This window comes from Clupea harengus, chromosome 13 (assembly GCF_900700415.2).
Source record: "Clupea harengus chromosome 13, Ch_v2.0.2, whole genome shotgun sequence".
NCBI lineage: Eukaryota > Metazoa > Chordata > Actinopteri > Clupeiformes > Clupeidae > Clupea > Clupea harengus.
The window spans coordinates 9878654-9891269 of NC_045164.1; the positions used below are offsets into that span (position 1 = coordinate 9878654).

Here is a 12616-nt window from a genome sequence, read left to right on the forward strand (position 1 = left end):
AAATCTGTCCGGCTTTCCCTGGGTGTTTGTACCACAGAGTCTCTATCTGTTTTTAGACTGTTAATCACTTTGCTCCAGTCACACTCATATTCATTAATTATGGTGAGTTGTTTTTTAATTAAGCAAAATACTTCTCTTGAGTCTATGAAAAATATCCGGAGACCGAGCTTCTAGACTGATAAATCAATCCGGGTCTCCCTGGGAAGTTTGTACTCTCAGATATTTTCCAAAGTTTTAATTTAGCTTAATTACTTACTCCAGTCACGCACTCATTCACACAGATGTACATCCATTCACATAGGCCTAGAACTAGCGCTTTTAAGAGACCTCGAATCTCTTTTTTTTTTTTTGTCCGTTCGTTCAGTAACTTATGCTACTTACTTCATCCCATGCTGTGTGTCCAACCTTGCTTCAGATCCCGTCAGACCAGCCTCCCGGAGGCAGACCCCTTTCTGCCGGCCCACGTAGAATTCACTAAATGGGACTTTCTGCCGATGGCTCTCTCGGCAGGACGTGCACTTGTCTTCGGCTTCCTGAAGTCTGCTCCCAGGCGGTCGGTCGTATCGGGTTCCGGCTCGAAAGGACCAAGAAATGTCAGGGAAAAGACCCTCAACAGTTAGTTAGCAGATTAAAAACACTACCCAGCATGTAAGTGAACTGGACTGTTTTCGAACAGGGCCCCGACGGAGACAGACACCTTAAGTCTGTCTGACGTGCCATGCTAAAAACAAGTCCTTTTATTCAAACACAATGTTTACACAGTATGACAGTCAGGACGCTGGGATGCACTTAGGGTTCACCTGCAGCTCAGCTGAATTCTACTTCTGCTTAGCAACGAGTCATTTTACAACCCGCTTCTGTCAGAAAAACATCACGTGGTTTCACATTCTTGACTCACTCAGTGTTTTTCCAAAATCAACCTACACACTTTACACACAACATTTTGAACAAGCCTTTTAGCTAAAACATTCATGATAAAATATACTAATACTTTCTTTAACAGCCTGTTACTGTAAGTGCACTGTCTTCCCAAAACAACGTCAACAGAGATTAGATGGTGTTAGAGCGCTGTGACGGATAAAAGGTTCATCTTTCTCTCTTGTACTCTTTGTTCCATGACAAATTGTATACATTGTGTGTGTGTGTATGTGTTTGCATGTGTGTGTGTGTGTGTTTACGTGTGTGTGTGTGAGTGTGTGTATGTGTGTGTGTGTGTATATGTGTTTGCATGTGTGTGTGTGTGTAGAGGGAGTATTTGCATGAGAGCTTCTGTGGCTAGAGTATTGTATGGTTATATTGTATTGTATGGCATGGAGTGTGTATGGTTATTAGAGTGTTAGGAGAGTTCCATCTGTGTTTTGTGTGTCACTCTTCCCCTGAGGCCCCTCACGTCACCTGCTGCCTTGGCAACCCGACCTGTTAGTGTAGTTTATCAGGTTTACTTTTCCTTGAGTACAGCTTTCCATACTTTTTTTTTTACTTGAGTTACTATTATTATAAAGTAACAATACTTTTACTTGAGTACAGCTTTTCCTTACTCTACCCAATTGTGGTCGTTGAAAGCTTTTCAGTGTAGCTTCTTTTAGCCACTGTGACCTCCTGTGTCGGTGAGTTTCTTGCCTGCCTCAGTAACTTCGTCCAGGTTGAGTGTTGCAGCTTCAAAAACACTCCTGTCGATGCAGTCAAAAAGTTCCTGCTTTGCAGATCTTACAGGTTACAGATGGTTGACCTTCAGATGGCTGGAATCATCAGCAGTAGCATCATCATCTGGAAAATAACATCATTACAGATATGATCCACGATACTAATTAGCATTGTAAAATCATTGTTGACAAAGCTGCACAGTAGTTACATTGTTCTTGTTACAATGCTGAAAACAAAGTTATGACTAATCTACTGGTCGTTGGTGTGGCTGGGCCAAAGTGTGAATATTATAGCTAATGTATATGTACTGTATAAGAGAAAACGTTCCAATCAGAAGTGTTCATTTCCAATCTCTTCCTCAACATTTCTTTCCTCCTCCGATAAAGACTCATACAGACACGGTTGGATGCCCCAAACGCTCCATTGGTTCAACTGCAAGACAGACAGACACAGACAAAAAAACAGACATTATTAATGAGCCCACCAAAAAAGGAAAACAGTTTGTTTCATTCTAGAGCCAAATGATAGGGCTGTGAACAGGCGTGTAAAACCGCATCTGGACATTTTTCAACCCAACTAAAGCCACATACCCTCTATGTAGACATGAGACAATCATTTCAAATACTGAATAAATGCATTCTGTGACACCCTGTGGCAGCGTCCCTAGCACCTTTTGTCTGGTCCCCTGTCTACAAGGAAGTGGGCAAAGTAGCTTCAAAAACACTCCAGTCGGTGCAGTTCAAACAGTCTTGCACTTCCTGGTTCACAAGTTTTACAGGTTACAAATGGTTGACCTTTGGACTGTCAGGTGAACAAAAAGATTTCACCAGAATGGAAATATTCCCTTGTCTTTGTGTTCTAATGGCTGAACCTCCATTTCAACCTCACTTCTCACTTCTCACTCCTCATCTCATGATCATCATCATCATCTAGAAAAGAACATCATTACAGACTTCAGTTGCTTGTGAGAGGAGACGTTCCTCAGCCTCTCACCTGACCCCCTCTGCCCCACCATACACAAACAATGGGCACCTTCCTGACAGGGATTATTGATTGATTATTGATTAATTTGTCATCCTAATATTACTGTAAGTCCCTCCTATGATGTGCTACATTCAGATGGAATCATAATGTTCACAGTTTGTGTAGTTCTGGGGGCTATCATCTGGCAACACATGAACTTATGATGTTGATGGAATCATATATTGATGTTTTCCTGTTCTAATTGGTTGTTTACATAGGAATTATTCTGTGAGCATAGAAATGCTCATATGGGAGACTGATGGAACTGAATATTGCTATTCTCCTGTTGTGACAGACATGAACTACATCATGTTGTATCATCTGACTCTGTACCCCATACCCCTGGATGTGTTCTCTGTCTGTCTCACTGCAACCTGACCCATTAGCATCTGTAGGGGTAGGCTTCATCCAGTTAATAGTGATCATTTTTTTTTCACAATCATCAACTAAATATGTAACATATAGCATATAAAATGTTATATGTAATGTTATATTGGATATGTCCGTCACACAACAAGATGGGATACAACTGGTTCAAACTATCACCTTGTCTGAACTTTTAGAAACAGTGTCACTTATGAGAGTGTATTCCAGCCCTCTTGATTTAATACCGACTGTTTTTACTTAAAGTAATGAAATCTGTCAGGCCTAAACCTTACAGGCTATACAAATACAGATTTTGCTGGATTTCAGACATGTTAACTTGACAGGTGTTGGCACTGATGAGAAAGCATATGATAGTCAAATAACCTGATTTTATGACTCAACATTAAGATAAATCATGACTAGAACCGATTTAAAATCCATTTTACCAGTTTATTCAACTGTATATAAGTGATGACGTGCTGCGCCATAAACGTCTTAACCAATGATATGAAATTGTAGCTGATGTTGTCAGCATTATGTGGACATTTTCAGAAATAAAATCCGTCATTGCATTGGACTGCTGAGATATAAGAGTGCAAATAGAACACACCGACACACCGACACTTAAATCACACATCAACATTCATAAATCATTTTTCTGAGGGAAACCGCACAGACCTGTCCGCTAACCACTCCCCTCGAGGACTAGGTTTATAAGACGGAGCCTGTCCTGGAGTTCAGTAGAAGCCAAAGAGAAGTAACAGTGTCAACCAGTCTTAACAAGGTCATAGAAAGGGTATGTATGAAAGCCTGCCTCAATCTGCAAGCACAATAGGTGAAAAAGTATATTTTCATTTTAAAATTTGTAGTTAGTTAAGGGGAAGATTAGTTAAGAGTTAGACTTTAGAAGTACTAACCGAGTAGAGTTAGTGTATTTGACCTGTCTAAATACATTTTATTTAAGTGTGTTTTAAGCAAATGTTGGCTAAATATATCATTTCTCTTCAGTTCTCTTTTGAAAGATGCAGACGCTTTTTATCGTAAGCATCTTATTCACAGCCTGTTGTGCTGTTCCTCAAGGTAAAGAAAATAAATTAATTTAAGTTCTTGTATAACCAAATGTTAAACTACATTAATTATATCAAGCCTAACACATACCTTAAAATATTCCTCAGAATACATCACTATAATAAACACCTGATCAGATTACTACTTCCTAATCACTGTTATCTGAACAGATCTATCGGGGAAAATGTTCACCTTTCCAGTGGAGTCCAATACTGCTCATGTCACACTCCTACCATCACGAGTAAACTTCACCTCCGTAACAGTCTGCCTCAGGTTGGTGTTGGTCTATATGCTTGCTTGGCTTTGGTCTTTAGTTGTGGAACATGACATGTAATGGCTGAGAATTGTTTTTATTCTTTTTATTTATTTAATTATTATTATTACTTGTCCCCTTAATATGTTCCTTTATGGACAACTATGGACACTTGCAGGTACTTGCAAGCAATCTTCTTTTCTCTTTATTTCAGGCTCCATACCATAGAACCTATATTGTCTTCCCCTCATATTAGCATGTATCCAACAGTACATTACAAAATACTTACATAATGATCAACAGCATGCTTTTTGTTTTCTTTGTAGGTACCTTACCGACCTTACTCGAACATACCCTCTCTTTTCGATGGCAACCAGTGGCAGTGACAATTACTTCCTGATCTTCAAAACAGCAAACAAAGGCCATTTCCAAGTTCTCACACGTGGCCAAGCCTCTGGTTTTAGGGGCCTACCAGATGAGCCAAACACCTGGTACTCGAGCTGCAGCACTTGGGAATCCAACTCTGGATTGGCTCAGATCTGGATCAATGGGAATCCAAGCACCAGGAAGGTTGGATTCAAAGGTAATCTAGATGGAGCCCCAAGCATAGTACTGGGACAAGAGCAAGACTCTGTGGGTGGAGGGTTTGATGCTGGACAGTCATTCGTAGGGATGATCACTGATGTCCATATGTGGGACTATGCCCTGTCTGCTTGTGAGATCCAACGGTTTGCTAGCGACCTGAATTTCACCCCTGGAAATGTCATCAACTGGAGGGCGCTTGATTTTACCATCACTGGGGATGTTGTAGTTGAGGACAATCAGACAAATGGCTGTTTTCATAGTCAGTGATGAAGACTTGATGCACATACAAAAATCAGCATAACTATACAATAAAAAAAATAGATATGCTATCATTAATCACCTGGTCAATTTTCATGATTCTGGAATGTTCTAGCAATAAAAAAAATCTGAGCCCTTTGTGGATGTCAACTTTCTTCCCCTTGTCCTACATGAAATGCTTTAGTTCTGCTGTGTGCATAGGTAGTAAAGTTCAATGACAACTTATGAGTTGAACTGTAAACGCAGGGTTACAGGTGGGGAATACTACTGAGGAAGAGTTGAATGAAAACACCACTCTGACTCGCCAAGATCACCGTTTCTTAACACAGAATTGAAACAAAAAGACTCCAGACGGGGTGAAAGATGTTATTTGACAAATATCTGCTGACTAAATGCAAACTTGCCAACAATACCAATAACAAATGTCAGCTTGTCAACTTGCTTTACAGGTCTTTACAGGTCGATTGTCCAAAGGGATCTAAGAGGCAGGCTAGTGACACCCAGTGGATGGTGTATTGTTAATGAGCTATACTCTGCAGTGGATCTCTAATACAAATTCAAAAGACTTTATAAAGGAAGATAATAATGCTATATAGTGTCCCAATTAAATTTTTCAGTTCAATGTAACTTGTAGTGGATTCTGTAGAATCGATGTGATTTCTTTTAAGAAAGAGGAGGAAATACAATAACCTCTTGTAAAAGAAAATTAGTGTGATCACAGAAGGCTACATGTGTATGTTTTAATACCATATATGAACAGATGAGGGTGGAATGATATATCTCTTTAATTAATAAGTCTAAATAAAAAGGTCTGTAAAAATGAATCTAAAGGGGGAAAAGTTTGGTAGTAATGGTATAATGTGGTAGCAACTACAGTGGGGAAAATAAGTATTTGACCCCCTGCCGATTTCGCAAGTTTGGCCACCTGCAAATAAATGCATGATCTATAATTGTAATGGTAGGTCTATTTTAACAGTGAGAAACAGAATATCAACAAAAACATCCAGAAAACTGCATTTTATAACAGTTATGAATTTATTTGCATTTGTTGCGGCAAATAAGTATTTGAACCCCTACCAAACAGCAAGAATTCTGGCTCCCACAGACCAGTTATGTGCCCACGAGGCACACAGATTAGTCCTCATTAGGCCTAACAAGGTACACCTGATCTCAACTGGTGACGTGTATAAAAGAAACCTGTCCAAAGAATCATACTACACAGCTTCAACCCAGGCCCGGATTAAGACAATGGGCTTTAGGGGCTGCATCCCTGGGCCTCGCCACCAGGGGGCCTCAGGTTACCCGATGTCGAGTGAGTAAACGGCACCGCGAATAACGTTAGAAAAATTCAGAGTGAAAACAAACATAATGCACGAAAATGTCCGGTCAAAGAAAGCACATGTAGTCTATAAAGAAACCTGCAAATACTTTGGATTTCGTACTCGACTTGAAAAACTCTCCCTCAGTGAAATACGTGAACAAAGTGTCAGATTGCAGACCAAATACAATGCAGATCTAGCGGATGACTTTCCCGACGAACTAGCGCAGTTTGTGAATTTCTCCCGAGTTGCTCTCACTGACCCAGCAACACCGAGAAACGTACTTTCATTAATACGGGGAGAGGCATCTCCAAAGTGTTTACCCAAATGTGGACATAGCGCTGAGGATTTACCTTACATTGCCCGTTAGTAATGCCAGTGGGGAGAGGTCATTCTCCAAATTAGGATTTATTAAGCATAGACTGAGGACATCAATGTGCGAGGACAGACTGAACAATTTGACTTTAATGTCAATAGAGCATGACATACTGCGCCAACTGGACTTTGAAGAGCTCATTGATGAGTTTGCATTGACAAAGAGCAGAAAACGTGATGATGGTGATGGTGAGTCACATGTTTGTTCTATGTTAGGCCACGGCTGCCAACACTCAACATGGCTCCATTATTGTAAAATAGTTTTTTAGATAGCTTGTTTGTATGTAAGCTAATTAAAATGCTTTCCACCCTGGAGATGTTGCACTGTATATCTGACTGTCTGCCTTCTTGTGTTTTTTTTTTTTAGTAACCTATAATGGTCATTCCCTGGCTATGTAGCCTTGTTTTTGCTTTTGCTTTTGAATAAATGGAAATATGTATACATTTACATTATTGGTTTATTATTGTTACATTATTGGTTTATTACAGTGTAGCCTACTACACACATACATTTTGTCCTTGGCTTTAAACTGATCATATTTATAGAGTGGTTCTGTGGACTTTAAAGCACTGATGTGTCAGTGCACCTGGCGTGGGTTCAGTGGCGTAGCGCGGGGTGTGCGGCCCGCACAGGGCGGCCAATTGAATGGGGGCGGCCAATACTGTAATTGTATTACTTTCTTGTGATTTAAATTGTTTTGATAATAGTTGTTTTCCCAAATTGCCGAATTTAGAATATGGTGCTGTTTTGTAGTAGCGCGGTCTCCCTAGCGTCCAGTTTGCAACGTATTAGTTCGACAGTTTGTAAACAATCTCCCACGACCTGCGCGTGTGAACATCTTGGTGGAACGTCTTTGTGTTTAGTGCTAAATTTTACTTCTGGACTGCACTCTGCAACATTTTCAAGCAGGGTATGCTACGTTTTTGAAGAACATTATACACATAGATGTGTCTACTGGTTGTTTTCATATTTCATATCAGCATTCGTTACACACACATAGGCAAGGTAATACATGCGCTGAACTCTTCGTGTTAATATGAGTCAATATGAACTCATGAATATGAACTCGTTCATACAAAGTTGTACAGGCACCCTGAGGGTTTGTATAAGTTAAATCGAGGAGACTATAACATCAGCTAGATAACTAGCTATCATTGTATGTAAATGGGACTCTTCCATTTAAATCTTTTAAAGTTATTTTAAGTTTCCTTAGCTAGCTAGTTAGCTAGCATAACTAGGTAACCATAGCAACCAGCTCAAAGTGGATACGTTTGTCCACACCGCCTTCTTTACCATGCATTTAACATATGCATAGCCCTCATTTGCTAACGGGTGGGTCGTTAGCAGCTACTTTGTCACTCAGAATGTCATTCTCCTTACAAAGTGCAAATTATTATTATTATTTTTCGAACTGTATATATCTTTAAAGTAAAACATTCAAGGTTTCTGGGGGTGTTCTTTTTATGACGCTAGGACAAAAACTCGCGGAGCTTCAGAGGCATATTGACAACAATAACAAAAAATTGCACCAGTAGGAAATCCTCCTTGAAGGGGGGGCGGCGAATTTGGCTACCGCACAGGGCGGCCAAAACCCCCGCTACGCCACTGCGTGGGTTTGTGTGTGTGTCATGATGTGCGTCGGGGCGATATAGGGGTCTCATCCTGGTAATTAGCCCCAGGCCTCAAAATGTCCTCACCACCATGGGCAAGACCAAAGAGTTGTCCAAGGACATCAGAGATAAGATTGTAGACCTGCACAAGGCTGGAATGGGCTACAAAACCATCGGCAAGCAGCTGGGTGAGAAGCAGACAACTGTTGGTGCAATTATTAGCAAATGGAAGCAACACCAAACAACTGTCAATCGCCCTCGGTCTGGGGCTCCATGCAAGATCTCGCCTCGTGCAGTATCGGTGATCATCCGAAACGTGCGGGATAACCCCAGAACTACACGGGGGGGGGGGGGGCTTGTGAATGATTTCAAGACAGCTGGGACCCCAGTCACCAAGAAAACCATTGGCAACACACTACGCCGTAATGGTTTGAAGTCCTGCAACAAATGAAGGTTGAATGATATATCTCTAAGTCTAAATAAAAAGGTCTGTAAAAATGAATCTAAAGGGGAAAACATTTGGTAGTAATGGTATTTGGTAGCAATTATATATTAAACCCATAGAATTTTGCACTGAAAACTGAAAGCCAAGATACAGACTGGATTCACCGTTATACTCCAGTAGGAGCCCATAAATTGAGTATGAACTATGAGCAGCATGACATTTCTCAACGGTTTCTGGCTAATTTGACCATGAGGAACAAAATATCAGGATTTTGCCTTTCCAGCGCATCTGTATCTCAGCTTCTGAAGGTCATAGACACTTGAATTTAGTCTCAAAATGACCGGAATATTCATGTTTATATATGCCCTATGAAGGTTTTTAAGCTCTAAAACCGTTACTTTTCGACAAAATCAAGAAAAAAAAAATTGTATTCGCATGGGGTGCAAAAAGTACTCCACTAGCAGGCTCAAGTTGAGTATGCATTATGAGCAGCACGACTTTTCTCAACGGTTTCTGGCTAATTTGACCCTGAGGAACAAAACTAGGGTGCTGTCGTTTACTGTCACCCGAGCGAACATTGAGATTTTGTCACGCCCTTTAAGCACGCGTGCTCGTCCGTATCTCAGCTTCTGAAGGTCGTAGACACTTGAAATTGGTCTCAAAATGACCGGAATACGCATGTTTATATATGCACTATGAAGGTTTCTAGGCTCTAAAACCTTTACCTTTCGAGATATTCAAGAGCTTCAAATCTTGAATATCTTGAATATCTCGAAAAGTAAAGGTTTTAGAGCTTAGAAACCTTCACAGTGCATATATAAACATGCCTATTCCGGTCATTTTGAGACCAAATTCAAGTTCCTCATGGTCAAATTAGCCAGAAACCGCTGAGAAAAGTCATGCCGCTCATACTTCATACTCAACCTATGGGCTGCTACTGGAGTATTGGAAGCAGTGTTCATTTTGGCAGCTATTTTAGATTTAGTCTTAGTCTTAGTCTTTAGACGAAAATGCATATTAGTTTTAGTCACTTTTAGTCATTTTTATCCTGCTTAGTTTTAGTCTAGTTTTCGTCGACGAAAACTCAGAACATTTTAGTCTAGTTTTAGTCGACGAAGTCTCATTACATTTTAGTCTAGTTTTAGTCACATTAAACTAAACATTAAGTCCATCTTATAGTCACATTAAACTCCTTTCCATCCCTTCTCAGGCCCGGGGACCCCTTGTGTTGTGTCTACAACTGCATAATAGTCAAGCTTGCAGTACGTAAACTGTGGATGCAATTAGTCTCTAAGATACAGATCTCCTATGCCTACAGCTGAATTCCAATGAATTCAATGTAAATTATAATTTTAAGGCAATACTTAATTAACAGTATTATCATTAAAATATAAGAGAATATACAACTACTATGCCTACCTGGCCTTAGTTAAATCAACCACATATCCTCCATATGAATTGCTGTGCAATCTGATAACCAACATACAGTATTTAGCTAGACGGATAGTTTGAGAGTTGAAAGTAGTGCTAATAACAATTGCATAAATAGACAAGGATATGTAAACCAATCACATATTCATTTATTTTTTCTTGATTAATGTCATGCGTGGCCTGTCCTATAGTCCATTCTGCAATGTGTTTACTAGCTAGTTATCGATAGCTAGTATAACTTAGCTATGCTACCTCATAGTTAGCCAACGTTAGCTAGCTAAAAGTTTTGGAACTCATTTGCCAAGCCAAACGGGAGGTTTCAATCGAAAATGACTCGCTAGTTATCCAAGCTGACACAACCTATACACTCGACTGCCCCTTTGAAGTTAACTTAATGTTGGCTAATATATTCGAATAACTAGTTAACATTAGCTAATTATCATTGACAGTTACTAGCTAATTTACCTTGGCATAAATGACAGGGTTGTTTTGTGCGCTTTCAGGTGCCTCTTGTTGTGTTCTTCCCATCTATTTTGAAGCCACACGGTTTCTCTCCGGTTATTGCGGTGCATTGTGTTTTATTTTCTGTCAAGTTATAATTTAAGACTGTCCAGATATCTATTCTTATTTGTCTTCCAGTACCGAGTGCTTGAACTTCAGCCATCATAACGTTAAGCCATAGGGCGTCACTTGCATGTCTGGCCATCTCAGGGAGTGGAGGAGGGATAGATACAGGACCGGGCAACATTCAACCAATTATGTGCATACAAGTTTAGAAAAAAAAAACAATTGTGACTTAGTCAACCACCAACATTTTCGTCTCGTCAACGAAAGTTAAAATAGATTTAGTCATAGTTTTTATTTATAAAGATCCGTTTTCGTCACGTCTTAGTCTCGTCTTAGTCACGGGAAAAAGGTCGTTAACGAATATTTTTCGTCATAGTTTTCGTCAACGAAATTAACACTGATTGGAAGGATGATATGTAAGGGATAATGTATTGGCCTATCTGATAGTTGCCTCTCTGACACACAGTTAATAACAGCATTCTTATTCTTTGTTCGTTCTACATTTCAAATATTTTGAATATATTTATAAATACATTACATTGAAAAAACATGTTTAGTATTCATTAAATACTTCAAGACACTATCCACATGTAAATACTTTCTAACTGGTCTGGTTGTTCATGTTGGTATAGATACAGTTTGTAATGATTTCAGAGAACAGTAAGGTAGCAACCCTCTTCAGAATGAGTATTTCCTTATTTAGCATTTAGCCACCAACCCCACCACCTCACCCCACACACACTTAAACACCCCACCATACACAAACAATGGGCACCTTCCTACCAGGGATTATTGATTGACTGCATGAACAGTAAACATATTGTGGGTCAAGTACACTAACCATACATTTTATTATCTTCAAGATTAGATTACAAAACAAACAAACAAGGCTGACTTCAGTCAGTTTTATTGTGGCACAACGACACACAGCAACACACACGTGCATATATTAGGTGGCGACACAGGACACACACACACACACACACACACACACGCGCGCGGGCCGAGGTCGCCGTGAATTTGTCTTCTGCATTTTTCCTATCCCGGACTGTCCTTCCTCCAGGACCCCAGGAGCAGTGGGCAGCCTTTAGGCGCCCGGGGACCAAGTAAAGGAGAGTGTTCAGATTAGATTTAGGTAGAAAACATTTCCTTAAATGAAAATTCCTCCTTCCTACACGTGCTCCATTCAGATGGATGGAATCATCAGCAGTAGCATCATCATCTAGAAAAGAACATCATTACAGAGATGTAGGTACAATGGGTACCTCAAATGTGGGTGCAATTGTACATAAATAGTAATTCATGAGGGCCATCAAGATAATCTTGGTACTATTCTGACCACAGCACCAAATAATATATTATTATCACTTGATTGGACAGGCATCAACCATTCAACACAACAGCAGAACACCTGGGGGGGAGGGGGGCACAAAAAGTTTGGTGTCTACCATAGTGGTCAAAATAATCAGTCACAAAATCAGTCTCATAAATCAATCTAATATATCAGTCTCATAAAACATAATAAACTATCAATCTGGAACTTTGATTAATAATTAAATTAATAACTACATTCAAATGTATCTCATTAACAGCAAGTAATGGATGAAGGTCTTAGGAGTTCTGAATAGAAGAGGTTGGCAGCATGTGCAACATTAAATAGAGCAGCATATA

General features: G+C 39.8%; 1 protein-coding gene across 1 annotated transcript; it reads left to right on the top strand.

The window, feature by feature from the left end:
- Positions 1-3744: 3744 nt before the first annotated feature.
- On the top strand, positions 3745-5335 carry LOC105911517 (mucosal pentraxin-like). Its single transcript, XM_012840332.3, has 4 exons — positions 3745-3829; positions 4042-4113; positions 4272-4374; positions 4681-5335. The coding sequence occupies exons 2-4, from the start codon at positions 4056-4058 to the stop codon at positions 5204-5206; spliced, it is 687 nt and encodes a 228-aa protein (XP_012695786.2). The 5' UTR covers positions 3745-3829; positions 4042-4055; the 3' UTR covers positions 5207-5335.
- Positions 5336-12616: the final 7281 nt, after the last annotated feature.